The 18,524-nt window shown below is 39.7% G+C and overlaps 1 protein-coding gene across 4 annotated transcripts in view; it reads left to right on the plus strand.

Annotated features, from left to right (window-relative positions):
* The first annotated feature begins 3,057 nt into the window (after positions 1-3,057).
* The window catches only part of NFIB (nuclear factor I B), a 463,288-nt gene continuing 447,821 nt past the window's right edge, over positions 3,058-18,524 (plus strand). For all 4 annotated transcript variants that reach the window (XM_055294226.2, XM_055294227.2, XM_055294231.2 and 1 more), the window contains exon 1: positions 3,058-3,209. In XM_055294226.2, the coding sequence (XP_055150201.1) occupies positions 3,114-3,209 (96 nt within the window). In that variant the 5' untranslated portion in view covers positions 3,058-3,113. The remainder of the gene's footprint in view (positions 3,210-18,524) is intronic.

An 18,524-nucleotide genomic window follows, 5' to 3' on the forward strand; every position in this document is an offset into this window, starting at 1 on the left:
TGGCTAAAGGGTGGGAGGGGAGGCTGCCGAAGTGGGGGAAGTGGAACTGTAGGCAGGGGCAGATGCCGTGGAAAAAGGAATTGGAGAGGAAGAGCTGAGATTTGGGATTTAAGCAAGGCAAGATGTAATCACCCCCCAAAGCGTCCGTGAAGCCCTCACTAGTGCTTTTGAAGTTACTTGTTTTTAAACATCCAGTTAGCGTTTAGAACGGTGTCAGGTGAGATGAGTTCAGTCAATGAAACCAGTCACAGCTGGCGTCCACCTGAGAGCCCCGTTGGCCTGATCTCCCCAGGTTATGGGCTACACCGGCATGCTTAGAAGTTTCACTCTCAGTGAAAGACGCCCCACAGGCCCCCGAGGGAGGAGTGCTCAGCCCCTGGGCATGCCTTTGGGAATGCTGGCCCCAGTTCTGAATTTGTTTCCTGTTTAGCTCTGCCAGTGACCCCCCCCCCGGTCAGCTGTCCTCTGGCATTCCCCAGCCTCACAGAAGGGGAAGGGCACAGGTTTGTCATTTCTGTCCCCGTCTCTTTGTTCCTCTCGGATCCCAGTTTTGTCCATAAATGCTGCAGCCTCTCTCTCCCGGCCGCTCCTTCCCCTGCTTCCCTTGTCATCTTTCGGCATTTCCCGCTTGTGTAATCAACTCATCAAAAGGAGGGGTCCCCACAGTGACAGTGATAACGAGCCTCCCAGCAGGTCCGCCTGTGTATGGGCTGCACAGAGTGCCTCGATGATGAGAGGATGCCCAGGGGATCTGTAAAGCCTTGGTGGGCGGGCGCTCTCAGGCCAGCACCCCAAAGTTGACCTCTGCTTCCTGAGAGCTCGTGGAGGGCTGTGCTGGAGGGAACGGCAGGTGGGAATCCTCCTTCCATCTAGAGCACCTGAGGGAGCCAGGCTGAGGCAGGCACTGATTGCAGGGAGAGGAGGAAGTGTGTAGCCACGCTGTCCTCTCCACCAGGCCAGAAAGCTGCCCCAAAGGCAGCTCTGGAAGTGCCTCGGGAGCGACGACCTGGGCTCTAGGGAGTTGCTGGCCCTGAGCAGCCCGAGGAGGTCTCTGTCTGGCCACATCTCTTTCCCTGGCTGCGGTCACAGCAACTGGACTTCCTGCTGCCTGTGACGACATTGGGTGAACATAATTGTGAGACTGATGAGACACAGACTGTATCTCATTGCCCTTCACAGCCCCAGTGTTTACTGTGATGCTTGGCACGTAGTAGGCATTCAGCATCATTGCTGCCATCTGAGAAAATTAAAACAGGAAAATACGATTACCATTAACAGGCTTACTACCCAATCATTGCTCAGGGGAAAAAAAAATACAAATAAGGTGAAGAGTAGGGAGAGAGAGAAAAAAGGAGGCACCCAGAGCATGGGGTACTTCAAAGGCAGAGACCTGGGTGGGGCATTTCAGTCCCCTCAAACCCCCTCCTGCCTGAAAATTAAAAACAAAACAAAACAAAAAAAAACTGGAGGAGGGAGAAACAGAAGAATCGCCGGCCATGAGGGGATAAGCTGGTCGGTGAAGGCCAGGTTCTTTTGCTGCCAGCCCAGAGTCAGGCTACCTTAAGCGCCTGTCCTGTCTGAGACTGTGGTTGACATGTCTCCCCAGGTGAATATAAAAATACCCAAAGGACAGAGCCCTTCGGCAGCGGTTGCTTTTCTTCTTTGAAGTTCACAGGCTGAAACAAGTTGCCTCTTCTGCCTCACACACAGAGAAAACTCCGGTAATACAGCAATTTTTTCCCTTCATTTTGACTGAATCAAATAAGAGTTTGTCCTTTTAAATTGTCTGCAGAAAATGTAAATTCTAAGCCTGAAAGTCATTCAGAAAATACTAGCAGGGCATACGGAAGGCAGAATGACTACATGCCAGTTAAAAAAGGTTGCCTGGATTTTGTGGTGTACGATAGGGGCTCCAATAATCAACAGCACCATTTGTAGAGATGTGTTTGCCTTTTCGTATTTTAGCAAAAGAGAAAAGCAGGAATAAATATACTTGTCCTCGTCTGGATTTCTTATTATAGTGGCATGATTCTTTAAGATTCTCGCTGCAGTATTCAGGTTTTTACTCTTCAGAAGAAAAAAAAAGGCTGTTCAGAGCAAGTTGTTTTATTAGTAAATGTTAGTTCCTGACTTGTGTGTGTGCTTATTGGAAGGACTAGTTCAAAGTCCAGGAAGAAACAGAAATGATCAGTGCTTAGGGGCTAAAGCATTTTTTTCCCGAGAGTAAGACAGAATGACCAAGTGAGGGAGCAGGTCCAGAGTCAGATTCTGGGCACACCCTACTCCTCCCTCTTCATTTTTGACCAGCTCTTCTCTAGATGAAGGAAATCATGTTTCTAGGCCATCTTCAGAAGGAAGTGAGCACCAGGCCCATTGCCTCCTGATTGAGAAACTGTTCTCAAGGCTGATTTATCCTTCCAGACTGCAGGGCTCTTCTTTAACAGTGATTTCAAAGAGTTAAACTGCTTCCATATGTCCAGCATGAGAATGGAGTTTGTAGCCTTTGGCAACCTCAGCTGAATCCAGCTGCAGCTGCTACCTGTGTGTTCCACTGTGTGTGTGCGTGCGTGTGAGTGTTCTCACACACACCCGCACACCCGTGTGTGCAGTGACATCTGAACCATGTTCTGACTGTGTCAATGAAACTGTTATGTCTTTGTTGGGGAGATATTAATTCTGAGCAATTACAGCTCCCTCTCTCCTCATTCCCTCCCACCCCCCTCCCCTCCCTTCATCTGCTCAGCGAGGACCATGGACCATGTCAAACAATATACAACAGAGAAGAATGCAAATAAACTTTAGTCTGCATCGCCCAGCAAAGCAGTTAGCCGCCCACTTGCAAGATACTTAACTCTTGTACACATGATACACAAAGAACGCTAGCTACTTTCACCAATCCCTTTAGACCAAAAAAAAAAAAAAAAAAAAAAAAAAAAAAAAAAGGCAAAAGAACTGATCCTTGTCTTTCTATCTGTGAGGTTGCAGTTCCTCCTGTTAATAAAGGAGCTTTCTCCCATGATGCAGTGTGATAAGGATTGGCCTACATGTAGTCCAGCAAGCCACCGCTGATGTTTTCTTGATTAGGTATCTTATCTTCCATTGAGCTGCATCTGATGAAGGTTGCTGACAGCATAATGGCTGGGAAAACGTCGGACAGCTCCATAAAATGGCAGCTATGTTATGACATGTCAGCCAGGACCTGGTGGATGGTAAGTTTGGCATAATAACATTTTTTTCACCCACCCCCAAAACTTCCCTCCCTTCTTCCTTTCGAGCTCCTCCTTTATTGTTCCATGCACGTGTTATAAAGTTCGCTGCCCGTGGAAAGTTCAAGCTCAAGTTTTGGGACCCTGGGGTGCCTCTGCACACCAGTGTGCCAGATAGGATTTCCCTGCTATTGTGGCCGGGGACATAGGCCTTCTTTTTAAAAAGGCAGCATGAGTTTTTGTTCACTTTTTTTTTTTTTTTTAAAGAAAAATGCAAATGGTACAGTCGGTCCCCCAGGCCGGCTGCTGTGAAATATATGGAGGTGGGGCAGTCAGTAGGGGATTGGAGCCTTCTTAGCTAATTGTTCTTGCATTGGTCTTAAAACAGAGTAATGTACTTCTTTCTCCGGCTCCTCTGAATAATGATTTAGATAGTGTATTGTATCATGTTGTGTGCGGCTCCCTCATCAGTATGCGACTGTCCCCCACGCTTTGCCTTAATTTGGAATCCACCTCCCTTTCAATGAATACTGTAACTGGAGCAACCACTGATTACTATGCCACTCAGCGTAATTAAATTTAGTTAATGAGGATATGCATATTCAGTTCATTATTTTTCTTTGCTCAGGCAAATGTGTGTGGGTTCGTTGTTGCTGTTTTTCCCCCTTTATATTTGTCCAGCTGCAAATGTGGGGAAGAAGGAAAGGGGCATAAAAATTCAGGGATATTGGTGAATCCTGTGACTCAACTTTTAACATAATATTGGGAAGAGAGAAGTTGTAACTTTCTGTAATCAGAGTGCTGGGATGAGAGGTAGTAGTTTGGGGAAAGAAAACCTTTCACATCCAAAAAGTGCTACATGATAAATTTCAATATACTGATTTCTGTTGTGTGGACAATGGTCTCTTGTATGCAATAGTCGTGACAAGAATGGGGAAACCTTTCCACAGGCAAGCATTTCATATGACTATTAAATTCGTCACTGGGTTCATTCATCTGAACATTTACTTTCTTTTCTCATTTTCTTTTTCTTCTTCTTTTTGCCCCTTTCCTTTTCTGTCTTGATTGCTTTCACTTGTTTGCTTCGATAATTATTGTGCTTACTACAAGGGCTGTTTTTCTCACAATTAGCACCGTGGAAGACAATGGGCACTTTATTCTAGGTGGGGAGGGGTATGGCCAGCCCTGGTGGTCAGCTCATCCACTGTGCCCGGACAGAAGGTAGCTTGGTCTGATTAGTCCTGGCTTCTGGCATTGCCAGGCAAGAGGGTTTCTTATGAATGTGTTTGAATTTCCTGAAAGGTGGATGTTATGCTGTTGCTCCTAGGCGTCTCCTGAAAGCTCAATGTTCAGGGAAGCTTCCCTGGAAGCTGAGTCCTTCTCCGCACCCTTTCTCATTAATGTGAGACGTGTAAACCTGCGGGAAAACTTTTCTGCCGCTGCTACTTGTTGCTGTTTTGAATACTCTGACTCAGAAAGAAAGGCCAGTTCCTCAAGGAGAGACAGAAACCTCTCTCTCTCTCCCTCTCTCTCTCTTTCCCCTCACCCTCATTTTATTCCTGATGAAATAGATTTTACAAGTGATATAAACTCTAAAGTGGCCAACTGTTATTTATGGTTGTATCTCTTACTATACTTTATAGTACTGTGCGTGTACATGGTGAAATCAACTGGCAGATGCTTGGGGGAAAATGCTGTGAAATGTTTGTGTAAAAGGTTTGCTTTATGTGACAATACCAAGGCTTGGAAGTGATGTTTTAATAGTTACCCTGCCTCTTAACTGTCATTTTACGTTGTTCTAAGAAGTGAGTTTTAAAATCAATATCCTTACTAAATGAAACATTCTCTGTTGGGGAAAAGTAAAAAGGTTTACTCTCTACAATTTTACTGAAAAACTGCAATTAATGTGGGTATAGTAAGCTAATCACTATTAATATTTTGACATTAAATTTCACCATTCTACTTCTGTACAGTCACATTGCAGCTTCTCAAGAGAAGTTTGCTGTGAATATTATTATAAAGATTTGCGTAAGCTGATTATTCAGTTTTAGAAATTGTGGTCTTTTATTGCTGAGAAGATGCCGAGTATGTACAAGGACAAGTTCAGAGGTAAAATATTAGGCTAAAAATTATTGCATAATTTATTTTGATATTTAATCTTCATTAGGTTACATGAACACTATGTAAGTTTCTTATTGGGACCATTCTATTTTAATAAACTTTGTTATTTTGGCATCAAAGTGTTTAAGGGATTATGATTTAATGTGTCATTGAAAACTTGGAATGACAGATGCTTTGTGGAAAACCTAATTAATCAAACTAAATGATTGCTTATCTTTAGTAATACATTGGAAGAGAGAGAATTTAGAAGATAGACAGAATACATGGGGGTTACTTTTACTTGGTTCCCCTGTTGTGGATGTAAGGAAGATTTTTTTAATGTGTTTGAAGGTTCTTACAAACTCGTTTATTGTGATTCTTCTCTTACCGTGACACTGATTCTTTTATTTTTATAGCAACTCTGGGCTCTTTGTGTAAGAAAGGATATTGTGTCCTTCTTTGGCTTAATCAAATAAAATTTTAGTAACCAGATCCTGAATTCCAGAGCTGCAGTGTTAAAGGACCCAGGCAATTGCTTCCTGACTTATTGTCTGTTTCAGTTAGATTCTCTTATTGTGTGACAATGATCATAAATTCTACTTGACAGGGAAAAAGCCCAAACAAGACGTAGTTGTCCAATTCTACATCTGTTTTCCTTCCTAGACAGGCATGTTTTAGTAAAACAGAGGGAGGAAAAACATTTTATTGAGACAGCTAAAAATAAACAAGTACACGAAGAGTAAACTCCTGTGTGTGTGTGTGTTAAATATCATCTACCTACATTCAGTTTTTAAAATGACGCATCCTTATATGTTTTACTTCTTCAGATGATTTTGTATGTGACTTCTTTCAAGGAGAAAAATCATGTAAGCAGTTTAAATTACAGTTGCTTGGCTATATTTAGAGTTCTGTTGATGACCTTTCACATTATTTAAAAATACCGCTTGGAATGTATTAAAGACATATCTCCTAAACAGCACTATTTCATTAATGATTATTGATGATGCTATATGTTTCCTTTTAAAGCACTCATAAACAAAACTACCAAAACCAATTTTTGGACTTTCCATTCTATTTTGTACTTCACGTTTAAAGCTCTCTGTGAGACTTAGTGGAACTTGTCAGCTATTTGGAACTTCAGAGTAGCAGGTATGCACCAGACATTATTTTTTTCTCCAACTTTCTTAAATCTAATGATTGGATCCCATCAGAACCAGGCCAGAACATTTGTAAGTTTACTTTAATCATGAAGGGTAATTATTTGAATATTAATCTGTAAAATTAATTTGAAAATTAATTTGCCAGTCTATGCAAATTGAAATTCCCATAGTCTTGTAAATAGTAACCACAGTGAATAGGCATATAAGCACAAAAACTAGGCTAGACCCTCTATTATCCAAGGTTATTCTTTGTTGAACACCAATCAGTCTGCTCAGTTGTAATGTGCTTTTTGTCTTGAAAGAAAATCAATTTTACTTTTTGAGAAGTTAGTGTAGTGTGTTAAAACAGCGAACCAAGTACCCTCACATAACCTTATTTTGTTTAAGACAATGTTAATAAAAGTGATAAATCCATCAATTGTTGGCTAGGCTGTTTTAATAATGAAATTTTGTTCTCAATGTTAATTTTAATTAAACAACTTGGCAATAATATCAGTATATGTAGGCCACATTGAAAAGATTGTTTTCACAGCAAATGTTTCTCTAAAGCCTTTGAGAAGTTGAAGTGAAAGATATATAATTGACTATTTTAAACTGAAAATCCTAAAATTAATATATCCTCTTATAAATGCTGAAACTAGTATATGTTACAGTCTGTATTTCATTTTCTTTTACTAAAAACTAAAGAATTTCTAAAGAGTGATAAATATGCTAAGTATTATATATCTATATATTGGAAAACTTCTGCCTAACCTAATAACCACATTTCAACTCCTGTGGTAATCTACCAGCCATGAAAAGATATATCTGAAAATCAAAATTCAATATTTATTTAATTTCAAATTTTATTTAATTTCTAGAAGTGTAATTGAATATGGAAATGTAGAAATGTGGTAGAAACTAGTAGATACCACACCATACATATAATAACCATATCAACTAGTTGTCTAAAGATATTATGTCTAAATATTGGATCTACTTGTGGAATTTGAAACTATGAAATTTATGTTTCATTTGACAAATACTTGTAAAGAACATACTATATGCCAGGCTCTTTCTAAGGTGCAGAGGAGACCAATCCTATCGCCCCATTCTGGAATCAAACCCATGTCACAGTGTTATGGAGGGGGGTGATCGACATCATATTAATGAAAGCTTCTGAATAATTTGTTTTCTCTAAAATGTTGCTAACTATATAGCTATTATAATACATTTGCAGATTTACCACTCGGCGTCATGGTAGTTAGCACATCTTTTCAGTGTCCTTTCTTAGACCCATAGGTGAATGTTAATTTTACTATTACTTCTAAGCGATCTCCTGTACAATTAATGACATAGATAAAGAATAATGGCTTATTGAATACTACTTTCTGAGTAAAACAACAACGACGATGATGACGATGATGACATCTGAGTAAAAAAAAATTTAATATCTGTAAATAATAGTAATTCTTTTTTAATATATCAAATTTTGTCACAGACAAATTATACTTTTTTCTTTCATGTCTTCCTTACCTATATTCTTTAGTGATGCATTTGCGTTTGTAGTACCATTTTAGCATATTTAAATACAAGCGAACTGTATGAAAGATGTGGTAAAATACATTAATATTCTTCCAAGATACTTTCTTATATGGGAATGACTTTTATTTCACTTTCCATGATTTATTTTCATGTGTGTGCCTGCATAACAAATGTAACATGTAAACTTTGGATAAAGAAAAGTATCCTTAGATCCTATCTTAATAAACAGTGATTAGATGGTTATTAATTTAATCAGAGAGTAAGGAAACACAAGCGCCTGCCTATCCTCTTTTCCAGTTCCTTTTTGGAAGCAAAGGGTCGTGTTCTCAAGGAGTGTTATCTCTTCTATCTATGGGAAAGCTGGTGTTGATTTTCCAGTTTAGAGACTAGTCAACAAAGAGAGATATCTGATGCTCACGACGTCATTGAAACTACAGCATATTTCTGTAACATGGCTGAATGATGTCAATCACTATTTTTAGGCATTTTAAAATTCCCCGAGATTGTTATTTTGTGACATTTTCTATGCTGTGATTTGTAATACATATTGTTCTGAGGGGGTGAGAAAGTCTGCTCAGAAATAGGAAAATTTAGCAGGGCAGGAAAAGAGAATTACATTCCCCTGTTGCGTCTCAATGTGCAAAAAAGTCAGGATATTGATATTCAGTGCAAAAGTTCTTTTCACAAGAAGTTCTGCTAAGGGATATATGTAGCTATGCTACATGTTTTATTAACTTTTAAGAATTCTAAATTTTATTGCATTTTAAATGCTTAGCAAAGAGCCAGGAGAAAAGAAAGCACTCAGGAAATGTTCGTTATGATCATTATTATTTTTTCAACTTACACTAAGCATGCTTTATAAATGGAACAGATTTAACATATCATGTAATAGACAGCTTTAATAACAATTTCCATTTCTCAATGTTCTAACATTAATTCTACCCCAGCACCTCCCTAAAAATATGACTTTATTCAGAGAGCTTTTTTTTTTTCTAACTTCTCACATACTATGTTCATTTTCTGAGGTTAGAACATAATGGATATGTTTATGAGCACAGGGCTGAATCCTGGGGAATGTAGATTTGGTGACCTCTGGCAAATGAATTTGCTCCTCTCATGGCTGGTGGAGGCAGCTGTAAAGTGCAGATAATCACACTCATTACGTGTCGCTCCAACCTGTCGTGAGGATGAATGAGATGGAGTCGGCGAGGCACCTGGTGAATGCTTTGTAAATACAAGGTCCACGACACATACCCAAGGGGGGCTAATACAAATTGTGGCTATTTATACAGTCTCAGGTCTGAGCACTTAGTAGGTGCCCGAAAACACACACAAATAACACAGTGTGTAATTTGAATGGAACCATAACATTTCCTATGGGGTTTTCATAATCGTGTTGAGTTTTTAAAAATTCACATGAACAGTTTTGTGGGAACTGCATACATTAAATGAATCATAAAAATTCAGTATTTTCCATTTCAAATTGTAGCAGATTTCTTAAAAACAGAGACTCCTGAAATATTTTCTCATGGTTAGCAAGATCCAATGGCTAATGTTATGCATTAGCTTAATTTTAAACATGAAATACCGTGATTTTAAGGGTAAAAAAACCAGTGACTATGGAGGGCCTCCTCTTTGCCAGGTGTTTGCCTGGTACTTTGGAAGGCAGTTTATATAGATCATCTCCTTCAGTCTTCAGCACAGACAACAATAACATAGACATTACCAGAATCACTTTACAGGGGAGGCCACTGGACTTCAAGGTGAAGCAACTTGCTGAAATGCACTCCACTGATAAGGGGAGAAGAGGAGAGAACACGAAAACCCTCAAAGTTTAAATAAAGTTTCTCTGCTCCTTCCCAAGAACCCGACCAGTGGCTGTTTCACCCATCTGATCTGAGTTATAACTAATTATTGGTGACCATGGGAAGGTGTTTTACCATTGCCTGCTTTACGTCAGTTTGCCCCTCCAGCGCCGTTTCATGCCTCTTTCTGGGGCTCAACTCTCCCTCTGTGTTAAATGGGCCAGGACACTCGCTCCAGAGCTGTGTCTGAGAACTGTAGAGCTCTGGGATTGGAGGTAGTTGAATTCTTTGGAAATGCGATTCCATTCATCTTTCCTCGAGACAATTAGACTCGCTATAGTCATAAGCCATCTGGGGGAAATTTTTTGGAAAGAAATTGGCAAGTGAAGTGTTTCCATTTTCAGGTTTTGATGATATGTTTACCTCATGGAGCTCTTGTGAGGCTCCAATGAGACAATACACAGTCAAGGACTTGAAAACTGTAAAATGCAAAACAAATCTAAGGTATACATATTATTATCTGGTGGTATTAAACATGGGTGGATGAAGAAAAGCTTTCCAGAATTTTGCTGGTGTTCTGGAGTGTGATATAGTGGTAAATTCTCACCAGCCAACAGAGAAAATGCCAGCTGCTAAAACATTGTATGATGCTATCTGCAAATTCTGCTGCTAAACTCAAAAGTATTAATCCTTCAGATAACAATGCACTGCTAGTTCACCAACATCTCACGTAACAGTAGTGATAATATCTACCACCTCTTTTTGTACATTTAATGAGAAGCCATGAAATTTTTTAAAATTTCACCTGTGCCATTTTGCAGTTCAACTCACATTTTTCATTGATCTGAGTTTGCACCTTAGCTTGTACCACAAAAGACTCTTAATCATTCTTAAATGAAATTATTATTTTAACTCACACTTAGCTTGTATCATAATGGGAAAGATTTAGCTGGTCACATAACGAACAGTACATTATGTTGTAAATGGGATTTTTTTTCTGTTATTTTCAAGATTGTGAGAGAGAATATTACCAGCAACTGTTTGAGAGAAAACACCCTCGCACATTTGATACGTTTTTATGCTGGAGGTATGAATGTTTAATATAAATGGGTCTACTATATTATATAGTACTTATTATATATGAATATAAGATTTACCTTCTGTTATTTAGTTGCTCAAGTGTGCAACCAAAATTATAAGCCCCGAGAGGATGGGGACCACATCTTATTTATTAGCCCTAAACAGCATTTTGTACATAAAAGGCCCTTAATGAATAATTGCTAAATTGCGTCAAGACTGCCTCTATCCCATTTTAGTAATAGGGGAATCCAATGAGCACTCAAGTTCTGAGTTGATCAATGGTAATGAACTCAAATCTGTGGGCCCAAGTTATGAATTGTTATGCTGTCTTTTTCCAGATAAAACTTAAACGTACTAGAGGCATGTTGGAATTATGATGAAATTAGCAGCCAAGTTTTAAAACTGAAGGTAAGAGTAAGAAGAAGGCCCATAGCAAAAGCAATAAGTTTGTATTTCTCTTCAAGCACACAAGCTCAGTCATTATTAAGTGGTAAGGCAGCAGACGGATCCACCACCCTTGTCAGCAAACGTCGTCTCTAACTGTCGCAATTCTTTTATCGGACTGTCTGAGATCGTTCAGGGGTGTAATAAGTTAGAGATTTTGGAAAAGGTTAATGTATTTGGGGGATAAATGATCAAGGCAAAGTGACTTTGGAACAGGTGAGCTTTTTGTATATTTTCTTATTTTTGACGAAATAAGTTTCATTTAAGAGGACTGATTATTTTTCCAGTGTAAGGCTTCAGTCATTTCCCCATAATTCTCACATTTATGGCGATGTCGGGAAGGTCTCTGGCATGGGCTGGCATTTTAACATTCAGTGTTTAGGTGAGAGTTCCGAGGCACACGCAGGCATAACAGAAACCTAAAGTAGAGTGGGTAGACTGTGGAGAGGTGTGGGTTTGTGGGAAAGTGGGTAGGAAAGTATCCACTTGTGGAGAAGTACGTGCTTATAAATCATTTTGAGGAAGAGATAAAGTTAAAAAAGCACTCCATTTGGATTCAGCCCTGCTTTGGCCACTGTAAGTTGGTGTCTGCGTGAAAGCTGAGCCAACACCAAGTGTGCTCAGGTATTATAAACTCTGCAGCCCAATCTCCAGAGCCCGAAAAGTCACCTGCCCTACTCTTATGACCCACTTTTCCTCAGGGCTCTCACGAAGTAAATTTGAGAGAGTATTCTGGAGGCCCCTGAAAAAAATCAGGTCCCTCTCAGCCAGACGCTACCCCTCTATACCAGCAGGAACTTTTCTTTACCTCACCTCTGTCATGCTTATTTTCAGGTATTTTGAAGTGAAATGATGGTAGAGACACAAGGGAGAAAAATTTGATAGTGGATTATTATTTTTGCTGCCAAACACTCTAGTCACTGTTAGAACCAGGAGCACTGTTCTCCCTTCTAGAGCAGAGCCTCTGGTTTGACGGAGGAGGGAAAGAGCTGTGTCTACAAGATAAGCAGTCTTCACCTTCAACAGTTCCTACTATTTCAAGGTGCAATGCCGATGCTGACAGCTAATCTGGTGAAAATTATGCGGAAGGAAATAAACTTTCATTTCTCCAGTTTGGACTTTGAATAATAAAGGTGGAAGAATATGAGACTCAAAGTAGCATCATATATGCTCTAGAATGCACAGCAGACGATAATAGTTATTGTGATTTTCCAGAATTGCAGGTAGTTTGCTATTATCGATAGTCCTAAATGACCTCACGCGAACTTCGTTTACCTTCTCTAGTATTTCCTCTGGCTTCCTGTTAGGTGGAATCGTGGAATACTATGTGATACAATAATAACAAAGACTTTAAAAGAGACAACAATGCTTTTTTAATCCATACATAGAAGAAATAACACTAAATTGTTATTTTATTTTTCCAATAAGATATTAATTATCATATGTGAGGCTATTCACTTTATTGGCACCAAAGATGTTTATAAATGGTACCCCACGTAATACAAACCACATGTTTATGTAGCATGAATGTTCAATCAATTAGTTTACACACATAAACGCTGGAATATTGATGACACATGTTAGTTTTTAGTGGGGAAAAAAGCCAACGGAGCTAATTTGATGCATTGATCCTTGCGACCTTCGCACAGATGTAAACCTTTGACTTCATCGCAAGTGATTTGGCCGACAAACAGTAGCTTGTAATTATTGCTGTGCCGTCATAAATTAATTAAAAAATCAATCAATCAGCTTAGGCCAGGCAGGCCAGCCATATTTGTCAGTTTGGGCTGTTTCCCTTCACTTTACTTCCCTCACATGTTCTCTTCTTATCAGACACTTTGAAAACATTTGATTGTGCCAGATTGGCTTTCTCTTAAACTTTCATAGGGAATTCCAAACAGTAGCATGGGTATGGGGAGATATTGCTGAGGTATTGATCAATATTCTCGAAACTCCTGGCCATAGGACTACCAATGGGTAGAGTGAATAATTATCGAGCATTCAAAGCCTTTTGGCCAAAGCCAACTCCCCACACAAGGGATAGGAAAATAGCACCTCAATCTTTGGGCAAACAGGCATCATTTAGGGAATGAGTGATTGCTAATGTAACAGTTTTCAACATTGTCCTAAAAAGTGCTTCTTTGGTTATCTTTCCACCCAAGCCTATATTTTGAAAGATTCCATTAACTGGACACATTGCATGTATTAAACTGTGAGCTGTTTTTGCATTTTTCAGATATCACCGTCCACTAAGAACTCCTATGTGCCAGGTTCTCTGCTAGGTACTTTGCATATATTATCTTATTATTAAATAACAATTTGCAACAACCTTGAAAAGTATATGTAATTCCCATTTCACAGCAGAAAAATACTGAGGCCCAGGGAATTTAGATAGTTTGTCCAAGCTTACTCGGCTGATTATGGGCAGTGCCAGGATTAAAAGTCAGGTTATTGGCACTTCCCGTAACACCATGATTAACCGAAGACATCAAAGGACTTCTGAACAGAACATTATAAGCCATGTTTTCACATGGAGTTGATGTGCTTCTAGCCCAAATCAAAGAGATTTGACATTGTAGTTAGAGGACAGAGCCTTATTCTGGATAAACCTACCATTTTCGAATGGTATTTGTGAAATATTAAAAAATAGTTCCTGCATAATTTTATTCAATCTCCTTTCAAGAAATTTGAAAGGGTGGAGAACTTCTGAATCTTTCTTTGTCCTGCTCACTAAAGCCACCGTTCCTGTCAATGCAGAAGCATCATCCACCACTTTGTGAACAGGATGTCATTGCTGCTTTTGTTTAGCCTCATTTTCTTGTCCTGAATCAATGCGGGCAGGAGAAAAACAGCTGAGCATCCAAAGAACCAGATGGATGTCCCCAAACTGGTCTGTAGGCATAAGCAAGCCATTTAACCTCTGAATCCTCACTACTTTTTTGAACCACTGTAAATGAAGCAAAGGAAAGTCAGTGGTTTCTCACTTTTTGGGCCTTAACATCATTTACACATAGAACTAAAATAATCTATTCATGAAACAGCCTTACCCTTAGTACCTGAAATGCACATTTACTAGTTTTCTATTTTATTCTATTTTATCTTTTTAAATGAAGGTGCTGTCTCACTAAATTGATATCTTGACCTGCTAATGGGTCATGACACATGGTTTGGAAAATACTGAGTGAATGTAAAAGTTCTCTGTAGAAGCTAAATTTAATATCTGCACAGAAGTGCTTCAGATTCTTGTGTTTAGAGGCCTTTCATTATTTCAGCCCCTCCTTTTAAAGGAATTTCATACTCATTGGAAGAGAGTGACTATTTTGCAGAATGTGATCTTGGTCTGTGGCATCGCTGCAGAACATTCCATTGAGGTGTTTCTCCTCTGAGCTGCTCTAAGTACAAGTCAGTCAGCCCTTGGAAGAAGGACTGGGTGCAGAGTAAGTAAGGCCTACCGGGCTGGGTCTGTGTTCATAACGCATGTTGAATTCTTATCTTAGATCATTAGGGAAATAGCACCTATGAAGACAGACCCTTATTTTGTAAATAAGATCATGGAAAGAAATCGGAAAGTTTTAGGGAAAAAATGTGTGTAGCTCATAATTACTATTTAATTGGTCATTGAAAACATAAAGAAATGGCCTTTGGATAAAAATACAAGTAGATAGATAGAATGGGTATTTCCTAAAGAGTTATTTTTTTTCCCTGAAATTTTTAGTAGAAGGAAATCTTAGGTGCAATGTAAGATAATATCTATTGTGCCTCACATATCCTCATGTGAATGAAGGAAAGTTAAACATTATAAATAGTTTCTTTAGAATATGGACTTCATATTTTCACCAATCTGAATTTTATCATGTTTATAATGTAGAGAACTAAGGGGAAGCTGAAATTAAAATGGGAGAGAGTATGGGATAGAAAAATACTTTTTGGAGAGTGTTTTAGGTTATGTGAAGAGGAAGAATAGCATTATGGTTAAGGGCCCAGGTGTCTAAGGCTAGACTATCTGGGCTCAACTCCCAAATATGCCATTGCCCAGCTAGGTAAACTTGAGCAAATGACTTAACATTTCTGTGACTCAGTTTCCTCAGCTGTTATGTGGGGGTAGTAGCAGGATCTGCTTAGTAAGATTGTTGTGAGGATTAGATGAGTTTTATTCATAAACCATTTTGCCAGGCATATATTGGGTCCTCATGCTAATAGTAATTAACTCTAAGTGGGGCATAAGCACAACGCACTGCAGTAAAATGCCTGACAGTAAGTAAGGTATACAAATAAGAAAAGACACAAATAAGGTTACAAAACAGAAACAACCCCTGCCTCCCCACCCCCCACCAAGAAAACGCACAACAGAAACTACTACTAGGAGAAGTGATTCTTAGCAGTTAAATCAGTGGCTTTAGGCTCAACCAATTTCCACAAAGACTTTGCTTACTTTTCTGAGAAAATGATTTCTTCTAGACTCTGAGCTCCTGTTTAGTGTATTTACTCCTTATGTCATTAATTTCATTTTCCCCTAAACTCAACGATAAACTTCTGGAAAGCAGAGATCCAATCTTACTTAGCATTCTATTTCCTCTCTCAACTTCTCTTCCTGGCACTCAATATCCTTATACAAGCACCGATACCATCAGACTTGTTGAATGAGGTTGAGCTTGCCTTAAGTTCTAGTCTCTTAGCCCATTATTAGTGCTTTGAGAGCCCAGGACATACATTTATAAATGAAGCCAGTCCCGCTTTTCATAGAGGCACCCCACCATCACCACCATACACACAACTTAAAAATGAGCTGTGCTTTAAAAGCTCATTAGAAGCTATTCATTGGAAATTTTGTGATAAGTGCAGCGGGTCCAAAAGGACCCATCAAAGACGATTTCACCCACAGTGCACCAAGCACAATAATGGCTCCAGGAAACTGGGGCCTGGACTTTCCTCTTCCTCCTTCCAATAGCCCCCTTCTTAGCAGGTGAGTGGGAATCCCCCACCTCCCAGTGGCTGAGCATAGACTCCACTGCTCCAATCCAGAGAGGGGAGTTGGGAATTGGAAATATGGCCTGAGGTTCCTGGAGAGTGCAAAGAGGGTGAAGGAGAGATCTCTACCTCTCATCCTCTCTACCTCATTTCTCTTTCATTTTCCCATTACTGGCAAGGAAAGGAGGGAGTAGTTCTTCAGCTTCCCTTCCTCTACAACTTTGTTTCTCTTCTTTCTTTTTTTTTTTCTTGAGTTTCTTCCCATAGTCTTGAGCCCAGAAACTGCAGGACAAAAGTAGTGGTGTTAGGAGTAGGGATGGAAAGTGGACCTAACAGCTATCTTCTTTCTACTCCTCTTTCTCATATCCACTCTATTTTTTGTTTCCCACTAGGCTATCCCCAATCTCAGCACTGGATACTAGATTACGATGACAGCTAGGGATCCTGGGCTATTAGTTGAATAATGGGTGGCATTCATCAGGAAGACTCTTACCAGCAATGGGCCTATAAATTCGTGGGGAATGGTGACAGAGATGGGTACAGAAGGCAGGAAAAGAAGGTCAGTTCTCAAGGTAACCTTGCTCAGCCAGCTGGAGCAAGTCATGAGTTGCCTGTATCCATAGATATAAACATCTAGCCTCTATTGCCTACCTTGCCCCAAAACAGAGGGCCATGGCCATAGATTGAGAGGTCACTAGCCTCTATAGAAAAATATTTTTATGATGACCTTATTGCTAATGTCTTACCATTTAGGCCATCCATATTTCCAATGGTATATAGACCCAAACCTTTCTTATCAATACTGCATTTGTAACCGCATAAATATATTCATTCTATCCAAAATTTTTTATAGTGTATTTATAACAAATGCTGTATGAACAAGGCAGGCTTAGTGCTCTTCCTTGGGGAGTTTACATCTAGTTAGAAGACAATGCAACAAGTCCTTTCTTGCTGAAGTATTGGCTGTCTTGGAGCTACATAATAGAGGCACCTAACTCATCTTGAAGCTGGTGCAGTTTCTTTAGATGCAAATAAGAGAGAGCAGAAGATTAATTCCTGCAGAGGGATGAGCAGATGCAAAGGCCCAGTGGCAAGAGAGAGCATGACTCTGAACTGGGAAATAGCCCATGGAAAAAGGCATCATTCTGTAAGTGAGGGCACTTAAATTAGGCAGAAAAAAATCCACACCAACAGCCCTGCTATTTTGCTGACTGATGTAAAGAAAGAATGTCCAAGAACAGTGCCATGGGCTATTAAATCACCCTATCTACACACACATATACACATACACCACCACGACCACCACTACCACTACCACCACCACCACCACTACCACACACCACACATCCACTGCAGGACAAGGATTTCATTATAGTGAAACTTCACAGACATAGATCAAGTAACATAGGACAAGGGTCTAAGCTCAGATGGCTGCTGTTTCTGCAAGTTTCTGGTTTATCCAGCCTATTAGACTGCGGCCAGATGTACTGTGTTACCTACATAATCCTTATCAGCAGCATTCCATCTGTGTCACCCAAGTAGCAGGAATAAGCATGCACCCTTTTGGAAAGTGGCCCAAAGGGTACAGAAAGCCAGTACGCCTTGGAGGCATGTAACCCACGTCCCTGCAAGTCAGGAGAGAAGAAAAACACATCGAGTTTCTGCCCCAGATACTCACTTGAATTGCTCCTGCATTCCAGAGAGATGTTGGTGGGGGGAAATTTGGAGGTTAGCTGTGGGCCTTGGAGTGATGATTACTTTGTAATGGAACAAATTAAATTATGTGAAATTTTAGATGCTTTCCTCCTGCCCTAGTGGCTCCCAATCTATTTAGGGGTAGTCAGAAAAAGGGGACCTTCACAACAGCTGCTTAGCTGCTTGAGCTCAGAGAGGAAACCCATAATTTGTCTGTAATCCCTAATGCCAACAGTTGTTCATTAAGAAACAAAACTAATGTAATCTTGATTATTTGCTCAGATTTCTACTCTATCATGTTTTGTACATCTGGCAGGCTAATGTAATTTTCCTCAGAAACCCAAAGCAATCTGGTGCTCAGACAACACCATGCAGATTTAGGTAAATTCCAGGCTCAGATTAGCATAATACTAACTAATCACGAATATCATTTGCATTCATTAGAGTGTTGGGGAAAAATTGTTTCTAAATGGCAGAAAATTGAAAGAAAGATTAAGGGCAAGAGCTTGAAAATCCTGTTTGGCTTGATACGACTATATTAC

Source organism: Symphalangus syndactylus, chromosome 9 (genome assembly GCF_028878055.3).
Source record: "Symphalangus syndactylus isolate Jambi chromosome 9, NHGRI_mSymSyn1-v2.1_pri, whole genome shotgun sequence".
NCBI lineage: Eukaryota > Metazoa > Chordata > Mammalia > Primates > Hylobatidae > Symphalangus > Symphalangus syndactylus.